The sequence below is a fragment of the Amblyomma mixtum genome, chromosome 10 (assembly GCF_055824585.1).
Source record: "Amblyomma mixtum isolate Tamu chromosome 10, ASM5582458v1, whole genome shotgun sequence".
NCBI lineage: Eukaryota > Metazoa > Arthropoda > Arachnida > Ixodida > Ixodidae > Amblyomma > Amblyomma mixtum.
Window position 1 is genome coordinate 131,948,659 of NC_143021.1, and position 21,059 is coordinate 131,969,717.

The 21,059-nt window shown below is 49.2% G+C and overlaps 2 protein-coding genes and 1 long non-coding RNA gene across 5 annotated transcripts; 1 reads left to right on the plus strand and 2 right to left on the minus strand.

The window, feature by feature from the left end:
• Positions 1–1,281: 1,281 nt before the first annotated feature.
• Positions 1,282–12,299, minus strand: LOC149326971 (uncharacterized). Its single transcript, XR_016286226.1, has 3 exons — positions 11,939–12,299; positions 8,856–11,679; positions 1,282–1,530 (listed from the first exon to the last, which is right to left on the minus strand). It is a non-coding gene; the product is annotated as an uncharacterized LOC149326971 (long non-coding RNA).
• On the plus strand, positions 2,702–4,792 carry LOC149326972 (uncharacterized). Its single transcript, XM_089563177.1, has one exon. It carries the CDS (start codon positions 3,170–3,172, stop codon positions 4,370–4,372), a length of 1,203 nt encoding a protein of 400 aa, XP_089419303.1. The 5' UTR covers positions 2,702–3,169; the 3' UTR covers positions 4,373–4,792.
• Positions 12,300–14,916: 2,617 nt separating the features above from the next.
• Positions 14,917–20,210, minus strand: LOC149326973 (uncharacterized). 3 transcript variants are annotated; one of them, XM_089562639.1, is made up of 4 exons: positions 19,542–20,210; positions 17,846–17,943; positions 17,357–17,528; positions 14,917–15,941 (listed from the first exon to the last, which is right to left on the minus strand). In XM_089562639.1, exons 1-4 carry the CDS (start codon positions 19,552–19,554, stop codon positions 15,544–15,546), a joined length of 681 nt encoding a protein of 226 aa, XP_089418765.1. In that variant the 5' UTR covers positions 19,555–20,210; the 3' UTR covers positions 14,917–15,543. The 3 variants fall into 3 exon arrangements, 2 of the variants coding, with proteins under 2 accessions (XP_089418765.1, XP_089418762.1); XM_089562636.1 differs by lacking the exon at positions 19,542–20,210 and having other exon boundaries at positions 17,846–18,570; XR_016286027.1 differs by lacking the exons at positions 14,917–15,941; positions 17,357–17,528; positions 17,846–17,943 and adding an exon at positions 19,154–19,294.
• Between the last annotated feature and the right edge of the window lie 849 nt (positions 20,211–21,059).

Genomic DNA, 21,059 nt, shown 5'->3' on the forward strand with positions numbered 1-21,059 from the left:
TCTGCCGCCACTTGTACGGTTTTTACATCCGGCCTGTCCTGAATCCAATCCTTCAGGGTTGAAGGAATAGAACAGAAAAACTGCTCAAGTGCAATCTGCGCTAGCACCTTTTCGCGGTCCTAATAAGAGTCTACACCACGGAGCCAACTCTCTAGAAAGCCCATTAACTTGTAAGTGAACTCGGCATAGCTTTCTTCCGGCTGTTTCCTTGCCTCTCGAAATTTTATTCGAAAAACCTCAGGGGACAACCTGAACTTCTTCAGTAGGCAGGTTTTTACGGACGAGTAATCATCCGCCTCTTTGCAATCTAACCTTGCCAAAACGTCAGCCACTTCCGCTGGCAGCAAGCTCAGAAGCCTTTGTGGCCAGCTCGACTCCGCGAAGCCCCCTTTTCTGCACACCCGCTCAAAGTTTACTAGGTAGAGACCTATGTCTCCCCCAACGCAAAAGGGCTGCAAGAGACTTCGCATGTCCAATTTTGTCGATATATCGACCGCCATGGCTTCCTCGTACTTCTTAACCTTTTGCTTAAGCATTTCTAGCTCAAGTTCTTCTTTCTTCCGTTTCCTCTGCACCTCGGTCCAAGATTCTAAAATTTCATCGGCGTCCGCGCCACACTTTTCGATGGCCGAGATGATCTCAGGCTTTCTCATTGCTTTCGCCACCTTTACGCCCAGCTCTGCGGCTAAGAGCATTAATTCGGGCTTAACAATCGCACCGAGATCCATCTTGCTACGACCGAAAACTTTACGAGGAAAAAACTCTGGCTGCTTTCCACCCACTGCCCTTTCTAGTCAGTGAGTCTATTTTCACCTTTCAAGCTACCTGGTGAACAAAAGAGACCTCTCAGGCACTCACCGACAACCGTCGCGGAACCCGGAGTCATCGATCCCCACCGCTGCCAACCAGCTGTTACGTTTCTGGCGAATCGACGAACGACGAGCAAGCGGCGACACCGAAGGTTGTCTGGAACGCCTTTATTCCAACTCGGCAGACGGGCAGGAACGAGCGACGCAGCGCTCTGCCGTGGCATTTATATAGCATCCCCAGAACGCCGGCGCGCGTCTCACTCGGCTCGCCCAAAACGTAACAGCATACACTGCCGTGATTGCCAACAGTGTAAGGAACGTGGTCCCTTTTTGGGAAGAACCACGATCCTTCATAAGTATGTCAGCAAAACAGCCCGGAAGTTAGCTGAGGCGGGTGAGATCGCGGAAAAAGAAGATGACTATGTCAGCACACGATCGGTGTGGTTAAGTGATAAGGAGCTGCGAGTCTTGGGAATTTAGAAATAGAGTATTTTATTCGTTGTTTGCATCCTGCCTTTCAGGTTTTAGCTTTATGCTTTCTTTCTTCTTCCGACGATGCGTGCCCCGTGCGGTTTGGCGCTGCTGCCACTCTCAGCATGACTCCCTTTTCGTTGCTGCGCATGCCCGCTGTACACTGTATGTATTCGCTGCGCCCAGCGATAAACTTTGTTGAAGTCGGCACTTTGTGGTGTCTCCCCTCTTGTCCGTCTTCGTCTCTGCGCTGTGTGAATGCAAACATTAGTAAGTGTGGGCAGCATTCTCAAAAGTCACCATGAGCAAAAAAATAAATTCCTTTTACACTTCTTGTAAAGCCGATGATCAATGCAAATATATCGCCTCCGGATGTTGTAATTGTAATGGTTGCAATCAGTTTCCGAGTTCCTGCAATGCAAAATAAATGCAAAAATTCGTTTCGTGAAACCGGAAAGTACAGTAAATGTCCCACTTATCGGTGTACACCCGATTATGGCGTGAGAGAAGGCATGAAGAAGGCAGGGAAAGCAGTAGTGATTAGCATCTGACGACAGTATTTCTTTACGAGGAGGGTTACAAACAGTGTCCAATGATCTGCGAATGTTGTTAGCGCGTACTTCAGCACCTTTTCAGGCTGGGAGTTGTCGGGAAGTATCCCAAAAGCCTTCGGGATGAGTTTGAAGCGGCGCACGTTTTTGTTGTGGGAGTGTTTTGTGCGCGACGGTCCATGCAGTCTCAATCTACGGTTCTATCGCCACGTGCCATCATCATCATTAGCCTTACTACGCTCACTGCAGGACAAAGACCTCTCTCATGTATCTCCGGTTAACCCTCTCCTTTGGCAATAGGGGCCACCGTGAAGTGTGTGATGTGCTGAGTCAAAGCTGGCGGCTTTACCATAACTCGCGTCTCAAGGGGCATGGAGCCGTCGGGTTGCGATTGAACGCTCTACGTGATGGCCATTTCTGAGAAATCTTGACGTAGAGTTTATGTGCGCAGGCTGGTCCCAAGAGGACGCAATATGGGTGGTCACTCTAGAGTCATTGCTTAACTACTACTACGCGCGAGCCAGGCTGTGCAAGCTAGAGCTGAAAAAAATCGTTAAAATTTGAGGTAACAACCCCCGCCCCCCCCCCCCCGCCCACGTGGCTGGCCGGTCAAGCCTGAAGTCTCCGAGCAATTCGCCTTCATGATTCCAGCACAAAGAATGCCCGAAGGATAGGGCTGCATTGCAGTAAAGATTTTTATTCTGCTAAACTGATTCGCCATGCTCCTTGCGAACTTTTTTATTAAAGTCACCGACGAAGAAAAGTGGCCAAGTTCTAGACAATAAAAGAGCAATGTGTGAAGAGAGATGTTGGTTTTCAGTTGTCCTAAGCATGCCCTTGCTGTTTTTGAGGATCTACGTATATTCCATTTCTTGCCTCTGTCTCCTTCAATGTCAAGATGTATCACAAACTAATTGTAGCCCTCATTGTCGGTGGATGCTGAGGCGGGAACCAATCATTATTTTTTTTTCGTACCTCACAAACGCCTAAACGAACAATATTGTGTGAGCGCCAGCTAATCCCCGCCGACGGAGATCCTTCGCCGGAGGGCGAGCAACCCGAACTTTGAGTCCGAGCAACCCGAGCCGCCCGTGGGAGGAGAGAGTGATGTGAGGAGAGGTGAGGATGAGGAGGACGAGCGCTCGCGCGGCGCGTGAAGAACAACAGACTCAGGTGTTGGACACGAAAGAAGCAACACGGCCTCTTGTTAACCCAGAGCTCCTTTGTAACGAAAAGACGAATAAACGTCTTTTGAATTGTTCCTTTATCCTAACAATTCAGAAGTGGGATAACGTCAACGTTCGCCCGAACTTACGAAGTTAACCGGCAAGCCCCAACATGCCTGTCACCCGCACCGGAGCATCTTCAACGGATATGGCAGACGAAGATGGCGGACGACTGAGAAGCGATGGCGGGAGCGACGACGCCGACGACTCAAGCCAAGGCGGATCCGACAACGTGGTGACAAGTGGAAGCTTACCTCCGATACCTCAGTCAACGATTAACGTGGCGGAAATCCTGCAGGCCAGCCTTCAGGCCGCAGTGAGAGAAGCCATCAATGGAATTGCCTTGCTTCAGACGCAGCAAGCAGCGGCCACACACATCATCGGCGCGGGAGAGACAGCTCGGTTAGTGCCATCGTTTGATCCAGTGTCATCCAGCTCTCCGACTGTAGACGCTTGGATAAGACGCGTGGACGACTTGGCACAAGTCTACCATTGGTCCGACCGGCTGACATCTGGCAACGCACTCTCGAGGTTGGAAGGGCCTGCGAAGACATGGTATGACTCCCTCTCTTCCGTCAACAAAACATGGCCGGAATGGAAAGAAGAAATTAAGCGCGCCTTCCCCACGACAGCGGGATTCCAACGACTCCATCGAGAAATGCAGGAGCGACGACAAAATCGCGGTGAGCCCATCGAGTGTTATTACTATGACAAGCTCTCGAAAGCTCGCCGTTGCAACCTCACAGATGAAGCATGCATTGAATACCTAATCACGGGGCTATACGATGACGACCTAATTAGAGCAGTCAGCGTACGCACGTACGAGTCGCCCGAAGATCTTCTTCACTGCCTGAAACGCATCGAAGAAAGATTGGAAAACACTGCCTCCAAAAGTTCAAAATCAAGTGGTCCCCCGAATTACTCTCGTTTCCCCGCATATGCCAACGCCCATGGCAACAAAAGCGAAGAAATGGCGTCGGCCTTGAACACTACCGACCACAAGAACCTTTCTCCGAAGGCGAGGAGGAAGCCGCCATGGAATGAAAGAGGAGAGCCCCTCTGCTTCAACTGCAGCGAGCACGGTCACGTGTCCCTCAATTGCCCGGCCCCACAGCGAAAGGCGAGATGCAACGCTTGCGGACGAGTGGGCCACGGAGAAAAAGACTGCAGGGCAAAAACGGAGAGAGGAGCGCGCGTCGCTCAGAACGCGTTGGGGTTTGACCTCCCAGCCGCTGAAGACGCGAACGAAAAGTACTTTATGATGGCGAAAGCGAACGGCTGCGACATACGAGCATACGTCGATCTCGGTAGCTAATGCGTAACTCTGCGGAAGGAGGATGCCAACCGAATCGGTGTCGCTCACACGAAGTTGACAAAGCCGTTCACTATCGGGGCTACGGGTCCGGACATGTGACACCGTGTGGGGAAACGAACATCACCCTCACGGTCGACCAAGCTACAGCGGACGTTCCCGTGCTAGTCGTGCCGGACGCGTCACAGTCCATACCCCTACTTGTGGGCCAACTTTTCACCGAGCAACCACACATCACGATTGTGAGGCGGAAGAACACAGTGCGGATTTTTGAGGAGCACAGGAACGAGGACAATAGAGACGACACGCTTCAGTCCATTGAAATTCCAGAGCTCCCAGAACGACCTGTGTGCCTATGGGCGAAGGAAACAACGGTTGTGCCCCCAAAATACGTGGGTTTCGTTAAGCTCTACGCCACTGGTAGCGCACAACGCTCAGATGTCTTCGTGGACATGCAGCTCAGGTGCCAAGAAAGTCGAGAGCATTGCATACCACGCTGTGTCCTCAGCGTTGACGGGACCAACGAAACAGTAGTCCCTATAATGATCATTTCCAATCATGAACTGACCATCAAAGAGAACGAACGAGTCGCACGAGCGGAAATTTGCGACCCAGACGATGCATCGCCACGAGAGGGTGAGTCGGACATTAGCACTGACCAGCCCTTATTGATACCGAGCGAAGAGATTCAAGTAGGTCCTGGTGTTGCTCCTGAGGAACGTGGAAAGCTCGAACAGCTTATTTTTGAGTATCGGGATTGCTTCGCAACCACCGTTTCAGAGATTGGCTGCACAAATGCCGCTGAAATGAGCATTGAGCTAACAACGCTGGAGCCAGTGAAATTTCGTCCCTACCGACTCTCTTACACCGAACGGGTACACACAAAAGAAATGATTGAAGAACTAAAGGAAGCTGGCATTGTTGTCGACTCCAAATCGGATTATGTAAGTCCTATCCTACTGGTGCGAAAAAAGACAGGAGAGCAACGAATTTGCGTGGACTACCGTGCCCTCAACCGTGTCACAAAAAAGGACCGGTATCCACTGCCTTTAATTGAGGATCAACTGGACCGTCTGAGAGGGAAATGCTTCTTCACGAGCCTAGATATTGCGTCAGGCTACTATCAAATTCCTATGACCAAGGAATCGAGACACAGGACTGCGTTCGTTACTCCAGACGGCCATTACGAATTCGTTCGAATGCCATTTGGCTTGGCCAACGCACCGGCAGTGTTCCAGAGAATGATCAACGCTGTACTGGGTCCTCTACGATACACCGTGGCTCTCGCCTACATGGATGACATCCTACTGCCCACAACGACCGTGGAAGAGGGGATTGACCACCTGAGGATGCTTTTGGATGTCCTCCGTGGAGCGGGATTAACGCTGCGATTAAGCAAGTGCCTTTTCTTCTTCGAGAAAGTCGATTACCTTGGCTACGACATTTCTGCCAGAGGAGTGCGACCCGGAAGTTTGAAGATCCAGAGCGTCGCTGACTTTCCCGAACCAAGGAATGTACACCAGGTGCGTCAGTTTTTGGGTCTGGCAAGCTATTTTCGAAGATTTGTGAAACGGTTCACCAGCGCTGCTAAACCTCTAACGCGACTGACGTCTAAGGACGCAGTTTGGAAGTGGACTTCAGTGCACGAAGCCGCGTTCACTGAACTGAAGATGAAGTTGACTGAAAGGCCAATTTCGGCGCATTTCGCGTTCGACGCAAGAACAGAGGTGCACACGGATGCCAGCAAAGACGGCCTAGGAGCAATACTTCTGCAAGAACAGGCAGATGGGCAGCTTCATCCTGTCATCTACGCAAGCCGGCGGACAACTGACTACGAAGAGAGATACCACTCATACGAACTAGAAGCGCTTGCGGTTGTTTGGGCGTTAGAAAAGTTTCGAGTGTACCTAATCGGGATGAACTTCAAGGTGGTCACTGGCTGCAACGCAGTACGGGCAACGATGAGCAAAAGGAATCTGCTTCCCCGTATTGGCAGATGGTGGCTGCGACTGCAAGAGTTCACCTTCGACATGGAATATCGTAAGGGGGCGGCAATGGCTCATGTTGATGCACTAAGCCGCTCTGCATACGACCCTCCAGAAGAGACGGATATTGTTCCTGGCCTTCACGTCCTTGCAACATGCATAGCGACAGAAGACGTGCTAACCGTTGCCCAGCTGAATGATCCAAAGGTTCAAGCTTTGAAGGAAAGGCTAGAAAAAAAAGAAGACCTATCCAAAGAAGACAGGCGCGTCAAAAACGAATACCGGTTGCGTAATGGCATAGTATTCAAGAAGAACCAAGAAACCGACACGAACGAAGGACTGCTGTGGGTAGTTCCAGACCAGACTCACTGGAGAATCGTCAGGACATGTCATGATGACATTGGCCATTTTGGAGTGGAGAAAACCTTCAAGAAACTTAGGGAAAGGTATTGGTTTCCCAGCATGAAGCGTTACGTTAGAAGATACATAGCTTCTTGCATCGAATGTCTTTTCCACAAGACGCCATCTGGAAAGAGACCGGGCAAACTTCACAGCATTGACAAGGGCAACAAGCCATTTCGATCAATACACATCGATCATCTAGGCCCATTTGTAAGAAGCAAGTCCGGAAACGCCTACATAATTGTAGTCGTCGACTCTTTCACAAAGTTCGTACTGTTGCGTGCAGTCCGCAATACATCAGCTGCACCAGCGGCGCAGTTTCTACACGATGTGGCAGGAATCTTTGGCCCACCGGCTATGGTGATCACGGACCGCGGAACTGCTTATGCAAGTGCCAAATTCAAAGCAGCGTGCCAAACTTACAACATCGTGCACGTCAAAAACGCTACTGCCACTCCGCGAGCTAACGGGCAAGTCGAAAGATATAATCGCATGATAACCCCGGCAGTGGCAAGCTTGACGAAAGATGCAAACGGCAAAGACTGGGACTCTGCGTTGCCTCAGGTGATGTGGGGCATAAACAATACGCTCCACAAAGCCACTAAAACTACTCCGTTCGGACTGCTCTTCAACTTCAGGCCGCGAGGCATCAAGGGCGACACCGTGGAAGACGCCCTCGACGAGGAATTTGACCATGAAGTTGAAACCAGGCGAGCCGCAGCAGCGGAGAATATCCGAGAAGACCAAAGCAAGTAACAGGAGCGGTACAACAGGAAGCGGGTGGAAGCGCCGACATACAATCCCGCAGATGTTGTACTAGTTGAGCGAGAACCGGCAGCAAGTGGGAAGTCAAGGAAACTGAAAGAAAAATACAAAGGACCGTATATCATCCGAGAAAGGCTTCCCAACGACCGCTACCGCATCGAAAACGTGCCTCTGGGGCGGCAAAGGCGAAGAGCTTACAGCAGTATTGCACCGGTTGACAAGCTGAGGATTTGGGACCGGGAATTCCACGAGACAAGTTCGGAAGAATTGGGCCGCGAGGACGATTCCGACCGGGGCGGTCGGTGGCACAGGATGGCCGAATGTGAGCGCCAGCTCATCCCCGCCGACGGAGATCCTTCGCCGGAGGGCGAGCAACCCGAACTTTGAGTCCGAGCAACCCGAGCCGCCCGTGGGAGGAGAGAGTGATGTGAGGATGAGGAGGACGAGCGCTCGCGCGGCGCGTGAAGAACAAGACTCAGGTGTTGGACACGAAAGAAGCAACACGGCCTCTTGTTAACCCAGAGCTCCTTTGTAACGAAAAGACGAATAAACGTCTTTTTAATTGTTCGTTGATCCTAACAATTGGATCCCATTTTTGAGCTGTGCTTGTAGGAATGCAGCTTTCGCTCTATGAATAAACTCAGTAACAGCGGCTTGAGTAAGAGAGGAAAGTGAAGTCACTAGCTGGAAGGCTATTTTGGTAGCTGCACTGAAGAGGAATCTGAACTCTTTTTGCCGCGGGATCTCAACCTACACGTTCCCAGCATTAATGGAACCTTCGATTTATTGCCTGTGCTGCCGATTTCCCTAATTAAATCGGATTAACGTCCGGCTCTCTCTTTTTTTCTTTAATTGTACGCGTACGGTGGGAGGAGTCGACCAGCGCATGGAGTTGTTACGTTTCTGGCGATTCGACGAACGACGAGCAAGCGGCGACGCCGAAGGTTGTCTGGAATGCCTTTATTCCATCTCGGCAGACGGGCACGAAAGAGCGGCGCAGCGCTCTGCCGTGGCGTTTATATAGCTCGCCCAGAACGCCGGAACGCGTCCCACTGGACTGGTCCTGAACGCCGGCAAGCGTTCCACTCGGCTCGCCCAGAACGCCGGCACGCGTCCCACTCGGCTCGCCCAGAACGCCGGCAAACGTCCCACTCGGCGGGCCCAGAACGCCGGCACGCGTCTCACTCGGCTCGCCCAGAACGTAACGACTCCTCCGTCTTTTAGGAGGGCACCACATAAACTGAACAAGTTATTCGCTGTTGTGCCAACAGCTGTGAAGAGCTCCCCCACAGTCGCAAGTCGACAATAACGAAGTTCGTGAGTGCAACACGCACCGCTGCTCCATATAACCGTCATGACGACCAGCTTGGAGCTGTTGAAATCCTGCTTCCGAGATCTGATGCGGCGGAGTCCACAGACGAAAGCACCAGCACAGCACAGCAGCACACCGTTCCAAGGAGGATGAGATACACCCACACATCATTGTGACGGCCTCCGTGACGTTGAAGAGATGTGGACTGCACTGGCCAGGCATCAAGGGTTGCCCCGACGGTGTCTTTTTGAACCTCTGGCCGAAGCCACCGGTGCCCCATTCTTGAAAGAGGCTGATGGCTGGGTAGACGGGGAAACAAACAACAACCAGCCCCACAGAAGCCACCGAGGTGCCCAAGATGTCAATTCTGTTCACCGAAAATGCCTTTGTTTGCCTCATTATAGTGCCCAAAAGTCTTCCTAAATGCCACCAGATTTTTGCCCTAAAAGAAAAATATTAGTAGCGATCATTTGAAAAGAGGAATAAGCATGAATGATTGTCCGATGAGACTATGTACAGTGATGCAGATGAGCCAAAAGAAGCAAGAATTCTAGATGGCATACTTATTCGTGCGCCCGACTAAGAAGTCTGCGTTCGCATGAAGTTTACCTCTCTTATGCTTTACCACAAAAGCATATTCCTGTAGAGTTAAACTCCACCGGAGCAATCTGCCGTTCTTTTGAGACAGTTGCTGGAGCCATGTCAACGGTCGATGGTCAGTAATTAGAATAAATTCAGAGCCCAAAAGGTAACAGCGAAGTTTCTCGACAGCCCACACCAGACATGCGCATTCTTTTTCAATTGTGCTGTAAGCTTGTTCCCTCGAAGTAAGCTTCCTGCTGACAAACAAAATCGGGTGTTCTTCCCCTTTGTCGTTTTCTTGGCTTAGTACCACGCCCATACCTCTTTCGCTAGCGTCGCACTGCACCAGGAAAGGCCTCGCGTAGTCTGGGGTGGCCAGCAGAGGCTGAGTTGTCAATGCCAGCTTCAGGGACTCAAACGCTTGACGCTTACGGTCGTCCCATACAATGTTTTTGGGCTCCCTTTTCTTCAGGGCATCCGTAAGTGGCCAAAAATAAAATAATAAAACAATACCGATAAATAAATAAAATCAAATAATACCGTTTTCACATAAAACGAGATATTCGATGTTACATTTTTTCTCAGGCTATCTCGACATTTTTCTAGCGTTGGGTCCGTGGCCTGTTCTCTGGTAAGTGTGGCCATAACATCTACCAGAGTACGGAAGTTCGCGATTTCCGGCGAAACCAGCGTGGTTACGTCTGCTTCTTCGAGCGTATCCTCCGGCATTCCTTCTGCCGTTTCGTTATCTGACTTATCGGCTTCTGCCCTCGTCGCGAGCGTTTGCGGCTCGGAGCCGTTCGCTGCCGTCATGAAGCGAGTGACTCCTAGAACGGGATTCATGTCAAGCGAGACGCCCGAGTCATCGAGCTGCCTTGCCGTTCTGTTCGAAAGAATGTACGGGCAGTTTGGCAATACTCCGTCGGACACTGCTGCCTCCGTGTCTACTACACCGAGAGGCCCGTCTAGGTTTACTCTGGCTACTGGCAAGCTGATTTTACGATCTTCCAGGGCCTGTCGAACCCTCACGCACTCGCCTGTGAAATCGTCTTGCTTCACTAGCGAGGAATGAACTAGGTCGTGTGTGGCTCCTGTGTCTCTTAAAGCCTTGCAAGACTGACCATATACTTCTATGTCGTACAAGTATGGCCTAAGCAGGTCTTCTGCCTTATCCATGCACAAGTTAACCGGTGACACTTTAGGCACACGACAGCCTGAAGCCACATGACCCGGCTGGTGACATTTGTAGCAAAGAATAGGCTTTCTTGCTTCAAACGACTTTGTTTTTATTTTATTTTCTGGATCCAACGCTTCCTTTGAAGGTGGAACATGCGTCGAACGCTCTGCGTTTTTAGACAACGCACGAACCATTCCTCGCTCGTGGCTTCGGACAAAGCTAGCCTTTTCGTTATTAAACGTTTTCCCGTGTCTGGAGCAATACAGGTCTGCGTAATCTGCCGCCACTTGTACGGTTTTTACATCTGGCCTGTCCTGAATCCAATCCTTCAGGGTTGAAGGAATAGAACAGAAAAACTGCTCAAGTGCAATCTGCGCTAGCACCTTTTCGCGGTCCTCATAAGAGTCTACACCACGGAGCCAACTCTCTACAAAACCCATTCATTAACTTGTAAGCGAACTCGGCATTGCTTTCTTCCAGCTGTTTCCTTGCCTCTCAAAACTTTATTCGAAAAACCTCAGGGGACAACCTGAACTTCTTCAGTAGGCAGGTTTTTACGGACGAGTAATCATCCGCCTCTTTGCAATCTAACCTTGCCAAAACGTCAGCCACTTCCGCTGGCAGCAAGCTCAGAAGCCTTTGTGGCCAGCTCGACTCCACGAAGCCCCCTTTTCTGCACACCCGCTCAAAATTTACTAGGTAGAGACCTATGTCTCCCCCGACGCAAAAGGGCTGCAAGAGACTTCGCATGTCCAATTTTGTCGATATATCAACCGCCATGGCTTCCTCGTCCTTCTTAACCTTTTGCTTAAGCATTTCTAGCTCAAGTTCTTCTTTCTTCCGTTTCCTCTGCACCTCGGTCCAAGATTCTAAAATTTCATCGGCGTCCGCGCCACACTTTTCGATGGCCGAGATGATCTCGGGCTTTCTCATTGCTTTCGCCACCTTTACGCCCAGCTCTTCGGCTAAGAGCATTAATTCGGGTTTAACAATCGCACCGAGATGCATCTTGCTACGACCGAAAACTTTACGAGGAAAAAAAAATCTGGCTGCTTTCCACCAACTGCCCTTTCTAGTCAGTGACAGTCTATTTTCACCTTTCAAGCCGCCGCGGTGGCTCAGCGGTTATGGTGCTCGGCTGCTGACCCAAAGGACGCGGGTTCGATCCCGGCCGCGGCGGCTAGAATTTCTTTGGAGGAGAAATTCTAGAGGCCCGTGTACTGTGCGATGTCAGTGCACGTTAAAGAACCCCAGGTGGTCGAAATTTCCGGAGCCCTCCGCTACGGCGTCTCTCATAGCCTTAGTCGCTTTGGGACGTTAAACCCCATAAACCAAACCAAACCAACCTATTTTCACCTTTCAAGCTACCTGGTGAACAAAAGAGACCTCTCAGGCACTCACCGACAACCGCCGCGGAACCCGGAGTCGTCGATCTCCACCGCTGCCAACCAGCTGTTACGTTTCGGGCGACTCGACGAGCGACGAGCAAGCGGCGACACCGAAGGTTGTCTGGAACGCCTTTATTCCAACTCGGCAGACGGGCAGGAAAGAGCGGCGCAGCGCTCTGCCGTGGCCTTTATATAGCATCCCCGAACGCCGGCGCGCGTCCCACTCGGCTCGCCTAGAACGCCGGCACGCGTCCAACTCGGCTGGTCCAGAACGCCGGCGCGCGTCTCACTCCGCTGGCCCATAACGCCGGCGCGCGTCTCACTCGGCTCGCACAGAACGTAACACCCTGCAGTATACCAGGAATGTGATGTGCTTGACGGTCGTCTCAACAAGAACGGTCCTTTTCAGGGCCACCAAGAGTCTGCCTGAACCATGGCAGACCATGGAGTTGGCAGAACCATGGAGAAGACGTCTCCGGAACCGTTTGTTCCCTTCTCAAATCAGTGTCATTATTTACAACGCAATCCAGACGCAGACAGCTATCTGCGTACTTGATCTTAAGGTTCACAATATTTAACTTTATCAACCTTATTTTTTGTAGCAATCAAGAGCTCATTACACAAACACACACACGCCTCTGTGTGGGACTAAGAAGCACTGCAAGAACATTTAGAAGCCAAATCATAGGGTATGAAACATGTTTTTTCATTTGGCAGTATTTTTTCCATGCCTCCAGCAGTAGACAGCATTGAAAATTTCAGTGCCAAAAGGTTTTCACTGTAATGTTTGAGCTCCTGGCGAAATGACAAATGCATTGAAAAAAGAAACAGCTTCCCAATCGAAAATTCCACCAGGCCGTATGTGGTGTTAACACCAGAGTGGAAATTCAGACACGGTTCTGGTGTTTCCGGGCTGGTGTTTCCGGGCTGGTGTTTCCCGGCTGGTGTTCCCGGGCTGGTGTTTCCGGGCTGGTGTTTCCGGGCTGGTGTTTCTGGGCTGGTGTTTACGGGCTGGTGTTTCCGGGCTGGTGTTTCTGGGGCCGAGAAACCCACGAGGTTGTGCCTGGTGTTAACACCAGAAAATACGGTTTGGTGTCTCCGGGCTGGTGTTTCCGGGCTGATGTTTATGGGCATAAAAATCCACCAGGCCGTGACACCAGACGACGTTTCCATGCATGCAGGCATACAGGCTCGTATCACGAGCCTGGCATGTGCCCTGCTGCATTCGGTATGTATGGTGAGACGTAATGGTGTATTATATGGAGAAAGTTGCATAGGAAAAAATCCCATGCCACTTCTTGGATAAAGAAACATGCAATTTTCTATGCTTACGCAAGATGTTTATTTCGGGGGCCTCTGTCGCCGCAGCTCACAGGCTTTTTGTGAGAGCCACATCCTAATGTTCTTGGAGGCCTTGGCGACGTCCTCCTCTGCGTAGCCCTTTCTTGATGCGTAGTGCGTGAAAAACACTGCGTAGAAAAGAAAATGCACCATGAGTGTTAGAATGACGCACATTTGGATCTCCGCACTAGTTAATTTAGGTGCGGTACATTAGAATACAGCTGTAAACAAACCCAAAAAAATTTGAGGGGACATTTAAGCATTTAAGCTCTGCGGCTCACAGTTTTCTTTATTTAACAGCCACCTCTCACAACCAATCATTAATTTAACTGCTACCTGCCATGATGGGCAGTTTTGTCACAATCCAGTGGGGATGTTGTGATGATGCCACAACATATGGTCCTTTCTTCCACTAGCTGTCAAATTATCTGCTATCAAAATTCCTCAATTGCTTTCCCACTGTGAACAATAAACCTTTCAGGCATTATTTTCTTTTAAAAACACTTAAATATTTAATTTCATGGCTGAAGGTGGAAGCACAATATCAATCACACAGAATGTGTAACACTAACAGCAATCAAGTTTTGCGGACACAGAGCACATTGAGTGAAAACTTTAGTCTGCTTACTAATAAATTTGAGAGTTAAACTGCAGTTAAATCACAGAACTAATAAATGTGAGAGTTAAACTGCAGTTAAATCACAGAACAGAGAGCAAGATGACCGCATTCACCTTTCAGTGCATCAACTTTGTGGGGGGTGAGGGGCTGTTGAGGCGGCTTCTCTCCGCCTTGGGCGACGAAGCGGTTGGACAGTGTGCCCGTCACACTCCGCTTGGCGAGCCCTTCCGTCGACCAAATGGCAGTCGCGGCTCGCTTCACGAAGTGTGAGTCCTTGGGCACTGTCAACAATTGGTCGTACACCCCTTTGGCCAAATAGACCCCATTGGCCAGGTGAACCTGCATGAAATCAAACCAAACTACTTTCAACACCACTTCATAATGTGAAAAAACACACACAGCCATACAGCCCATAAAAACAGCTGCTTCAAGGCAATCTGTGTTCAGTGTAGGTTGGAATATAGCAGTTAATGCAGCACAAAAAAAAGGTTACGTCACTTTCCTATCTGCCCTCAGCTCATGACAATATTGCGGCCCCTGGCCAAGTAATAAAACAACAAAACAAGAAAAAGGTAGGCACTTCCAAGAAATTACAGTAATCAAAATTGGCCATGTTACGTCCACTGCAACACAAATGCCTCCCCCACGGATTTCCAATAACAAACATGAGGAATTCACAGCCCCAAATATTTTCAGAATGTGTCCTCTTACTAGCTGTCGAAGCTTTCACACTCGCAGACAACCAGCTATATACCACACATCTTGCCTAAATCAATACCCAGGTCCCATGCAAGTCTATTGTTAAGCTCGAATATTCCAAACCAAGAGTTGTGCTTCATTCCACACTGCTCTCGTCGCACCCGAGTGCACCTGACCACCATCTGGTTGGATTTTTGTTTGACTGCAATGGTTTCCGGCCTGTTTCAAAGAATGCCCTCCCACAAAAATTTTCTGTATTGACCAATTAATATTGGAGATATAGCTATCACAATCAAGAAATTTCGCTGCCTTCTGTTTTGGTTCCAGCAACTGAAAAGTGCAGTATTATCAAAGCACGCACACATACACTGCAAGCCATGAAAAGATGGAAGTACAGGTGTGTTTTTTGTTGCATTCCTACACTATCATTTAGAGGAACACACAATATAAATTTGAGTTGGCATGCATCCCGTTATATTCTCACAGACCACTCTCATTCAAAATGTGAGCTTTTATCAGCTAGAAAACACCAAAAAACGATGTACAGATGTTGCCACTAGTGGCCCAATTTATCCAGAGTACTTGTTTGTTTGTAATCTCTGAACGTGGTCAGGGTACCTTTAATGTTATGGCTGTCACTGAAGGAATGAAGCTGCCTGAATAGTAATTGCCCGGCAAGTTTCTTGCTTGTGAATGTACTCTGCTTCTGCCACCTTGCCAGTGCCTGTGGCACAAGACACAAGAGTTTCATTGTCTCGCCTTCGCTATTATGTGAAACAACTAAGTGGTAACGTTACTACTAATATTAAATATTATTAAGCTGTATCTTTAACCATACCCTCCCATCCTCTGCTACTGTGCACACTTGTGTGCCTTCCCTGGTGGGGCCTTCCTCCTGGCTGCCCTAACCACCCTCTGTGAACTCCACATGAACCAGGGCTCCAGGAATGGGGCTCGGTGGGGGCTCAGAGGTGGCTGCAGGTGGAGAGGAGGGAGCTGGGAACACCTCAGCCAAAGGGGCATCTTTTGCAGGCGCCCAGGTAGCAGCTGCCGATGTAGCAGCCATCAGTGACGAAGCTGCTGATGCCGCAGGTGCCGGTGCCGCAGGTGCCAATGCCGCAGGTGCCAATGCCGCAGGTGCCAATGCCGCAGGTGCCAATGTCGCAGGTGGAACAGAAGCAGACGCCGCAGGTGCAGATGCAGCAGAGGCAAATGCAGCATGGGCAGGTGCAGCAGAGGCAAAAGCAGCACTGGCAGATGCAGCCGCCACGGCCGCGGAAGGTGCAGACGCAGCAGGCAGTGCTGCAAAGGGTCGCACAGATGTAGGCCAATGAAAATAACTTCACCAACGATCATGGTTTTTTGTAATGCGAAATTTGAGCACAGCTTAATTTTTTTATGTATTGAGGCAGAAAACAGACAATACTTAAGCTACCCTCAAGAGTACAATGTGGAGCACTCACGCTTTATCCAGTGCAAGGCCTCTAAACTACAACACTGAAAGAACACTCCTCAGCGGTCCGGAGTGGAGCAGTACAACCCTTGCCTGGCTGCAGCGTCCTCTCCTGTGTTTACTGCTCTTTGCAAGAATGCATTGCAAGTTGGTCGCCTCAGTGCTTCAAAGAGAAATGTTGAAGCCACAGAGGACGAGTCTTGAGTCTTTGTTAGGAGTGGGCCGCGAGGCACATGTCCCGTATATTTATAATATTGTGTGCCTGTTCCCATGGTAAACGCCTCGCACTCCACAAACAGCCCTCATACACGCTCATGCATGTGCTGGTTGACAATTCGACTGCAGATTCATGCCCGACTCAAGTTTAGACGCAGTTTTGTCGTAGATGTTACACTGATTCCAACATAATCAGCCATGCATCTGTGCGAAAAGTGCCTCCAAAATAAGCTCCACTACAACCTTATCCCCCGTTATTCCTTCCCATAGCTTGGGATTTTTTGCGGCATGGCTCACTGCTGTGCCAAAAAATCTATCAGTTCGTGTCCCACAAGAAACTGCATGTTTAGATATGGCTTTGTCAGGTATTTATTTTTTTTTCTAACACCTGAAGTAATGAATTTTAAATCTGACATTAATGGAAAGCTTGGTCTTATTCAACAAGCCAACATGACTGAGTGAACTACTAGCGTGTTGACTTTGTGAACAAATAAAAAATTGTGATTTATGGCTTAGCCACAATTTACAATTAATCCATGTCCCGAAGCGACACACAGGCTATGAGGGACACCGCAGTGGAGGCCTTCGGAATAACTTTGACCACATGGGGTTTTTAATGGGCAGACGTTGCAGAGTACACGGACCCTTTTTGTGTTCTGCCTCCTTCGAAACGCCGCCACCACGGCCAGGATTGAACACAGGTGTCCTGGCTAAGCAGCCAAGTGCCCTGACCACTCAGCCACCGAAGCAGGTACAACAATTATTGGTATGGTGTTTTAAAGCAAGGGAAGAGAGTAAAAGAGTAACACAAAAAGATTTGTCGGCAGTCATGGCTAGGTTAAATCCTTCAAAGTGAGAGCAAGTTGCTCTTCAGTCCGCAGATTTCAATATGCGCCGTAAGCTATTCCCCCCCTCCCACCCCAACACACACACACTTCCTTCTTAAACCACCCAAAAATTTTTCCAGGTTATGTGACCTGAAAACATTTAATCAATAAGCTTGACCAGCAGGAAATACAGGAAAAAAAACTCCTTATAAGGAGTGTACCATCAGCTGAGAGGAAGCGCAAGAGCTGGTGCTGCAGCTTGATGTTCAGCTGGCGCAGCTCCTCATTTTCCTTTCTCAGCTTCTGCACCTCTTTCTCTGCTGCTGTCTCCGTGCTAAGGTCGTCCGTTGCGGCCTGCTGCGCGAGCATCCGCAACTTTTTGATGTTTCGAACCTGCAGTAGTTAACACAGTGTCAAAACACATATTCACCCATATTGTCTTTAACATTATAAAAAAAATTAAATTTCTTTGGACACAAACTGCAGAAATGCTTGCATGTGACACAACGTTACTGAAAACCTATTAAACATCACATTTCATTACAAGGTTCGGGTTTCAATTGCGCATACATACTTTATCACGTGCCAGGTCTCTTGGGCGTTTTGCGGGGCGCGCGACTGCCATGTGACACATGTGACACAACGTTACTGAAAACCTATTAAACATCACATTTCATTACAAGGTTCGGGTTTCAATTGCGCATACATACTTTATCACGTGCCAGGTCTCTTGGGCGTTTTGCGGGGCGCGCGACTGCGCCACGATGTCGTTGACCAGAAATATGTTGGTCCATTTCTTCTTTGGATTCTGGGAAGAAATCTCTTTTAGGAGTATGTTCGCACAATTTTCCATACATTGATTGTAATGATAAAATGCAAGATAATGTTTCCTGCACCAAGCCTTTTGCAGCAGCTTCTATTCTAAATTATTTAATTGACAGTGCCTATCTGGCCATCAGCCAGAATTCCCCCAACACTCATCAGAGACTGGCTGCTCAATTGAGTAGTCTGTCCTTTTTTTAAGAATGAATCATTTTCGCCACTGTTCAGCAGCAGTAACAAACATTACTATATGAAACTGCAGCCCCAGGCTTTTTTGTTTATGGGGGTTCAACGTCCCAAAGGAACTCAGGCTATGAGGGATACCGCAGTGAACGGCTTCAGAAATTTCGACCTCCTAGGGTTCTTTAATGTGCACTGACCGCACAGTACACGGGGGCCTCTAGAATTTCGCATTCATGTCAAGTTTTCAAGAAACAATGCAGAATCGACACTTCCTACCTAGTGTGGCGTGAGAACCTCTGTCACATTTGGCAGCTTTCTCGGCTACAGAGGTCTTCACAGTTTAATATTCAATACACGTAGCTAGGACATGGTCATCAACTGAGCTATAACCAAGAGCAGTGAAGTATACATTTTATGCTTCCGAACTAGTCCCAAGTGATACACCCCCCCCCCCCCCCCCAAAAAAAAAAAGCAACGGGTTCACCCTGGGAAGACCAGCCACTCATCACTTGTACATAAGACAGTTCATTACTACAACTGAAGAATGCCTGGAGGGGCGCCAGTGAGAAAAAAAAAACGTATTCACGAGGCCCAGTTGATGGAGGTGCCGGGGTAATTTCAGCCGGGCGACTCTACCATCTACCGGACACTGCCAGATTAATTTCGTTACATCCATCAACATGCAACATGCTGCAAACAGGACGGAATTCGCAAACCTGCAAGTTGAACGTGAGAACTGCACAACAGCGGTGCGCGTTACGAAAGGCAGAAAAGCTCAAGAACACATTCCTATAGCCCTGACAAGCAAATTCGAGTGCTGTACCGCCGTCAGCACGCTTAACAAAGCAACCACAGCTATCCATCGGCCGGCCGTTGGCCGTCCGTTTCGGATGTTCCGGACGGACATCGATTTCGGACGTCCGTTCCCGGATCTTTCTCGGATGTTTGCATATATGGCACATGCATACTTTCTTCGTGTCCGCGGGGCAATAAAATGAAAAAGCAACTGAAAGTACAGCGAGAATATTTTATTGTGACTGTACATCAGCACAGGACTGAGTTAATGTGAAGTGTGTAACTCCTCAATAAGACGTAAAACTTCGAGCGCACATCCATCTTCCTACTTCCATGATGAAGCAGAAGCGAACAGCTTTCTGCAAAAAATGAAAAGAAAAAGGTTAGTAATCAAGTCCACGCCAAATCTCAGTAGACCATGATAAATTCAAAAATGCTTGGCAACTTTGTTATTGGTATTCTCAACCCATTCTCAACAAGTCTCAACCCATCCGTAGCCCACACCACAGTATAGCCATAACATAACTCCAACTCTCCCGCGAGAGAATGTTACAGATCCTGCTCCACTGTCATAAAAGTAATTCCCAAGCAGTGTACTGCACTTACCTCCGTAGGACATGCCGTAGGCAATCACACTAGGCCTTCTTTCATCCGAAGTCGGTGTAGTACGATATTCCAGCGTTCCAGGAGGGCTTCAGGCACTTGCCGCATCCTTCGAATTGTTCAAGTTACACACCACTTTCGTCCGCAGACTAAAAAAAGCCACACATTCTAGTAACAGAGCTCAAAAGGGGCACCACACTTCGCACCAAACCAGCAACACCGCCATTACGCCGCTGCACTCTGTGGCTGATGGATTGGATTGGGCTGACTACAAGCTGCATTTATGATGATGATAGCGGAGTTAAACGGGAGTTTTGAATTTACAAGTGGTTTCAATCGCGTTTTACCACGGCTAGGGTGGCTACCACGGCGGACACGATATCGCTACTGATTTTTATACGTTTTCTAGATGTAAATTAGTAATTGATTTACTGTAAATTTGTGTAGCACTCGCTCCTACCCTTAAATAAATTTAGTTCAGCAGTGGCCCTTGCACTGCAAGTATATGACTAGGGAATTGCGCGAATTTACAAAAGTCCTCAAGTCAAACCGTGTAGCTCATGGAAATAATTTCTCCAAAGCAGATATGCAGATATTAACGCAATTTCTCGCACACTAGCCAATAAAACTGACAAAATTTCCTTCGCGAATAAAATTTTCTAGGTTAAAAAAGCGAACTCTACAGTATACATACTCGAACGGCGCGACTTTTCTGTGTGAACAATTATAAAAAACTCTATACTCATATCCGGAGAATATACTCCACCGTACATCCCTCGGACGTACACCTTGTCTGCACCTTGCACGGACACCTGCTGGTCAGCGCCTTATAACGGCGATAAGTGTGCAACAAGGCGAGAGTTCGCGCACGCGCACGAAGGCAGAGCGTCGTCTGCTACGCTGTTCCGAGCACGGGGACACACGCCCTGCCACAATATCAGTTCGCTAAATCCCGCCACGTCGTAGAGCGCATGCGCATGATTAATATGTGATACTTTCTTTCCTTTTATTTTTTCTTATCGTAACTTTGCATCGCCAGGCTGGCCTCCCGTAGTAGGCAAACAAAAAAAGAGGGAAAGAAATCATGTCTCATGCAGTCTCACATATTAATCATGCGCATGCGCTCTACGGCTTGGCGGGATCTAGCGAACTGATATTGTGGCAGGGCGTGTGCCCTCGTGCTCGGAACAGCGTAGCAGACGACACTCTGCCTTCGTGCGCGTGCGCGAACTCTCGCCTTGTTGCACGCTTATCGCCGTTATAAGGCGCTGACCAGCAGTTCGGTCGACGCTCGCGCTATATTATTAAAAATCAGGGAGGCTGTACGTCCGGCGGATGATATCCGAAATCGGATTGTGCTCGTACGTCCGATGGACGTCCGATCTCGGCAAAGGACGTTCGGATCTAGCTCGTACGTCCGACGGATATCTGTGGTTGCTTGGAGGAACGTTCGCTTGCGCGTCCTGCACTGATATTACAGCCTCTGAGCGCTGGGCGCAGAGTCCAAGGCCATACTGCACG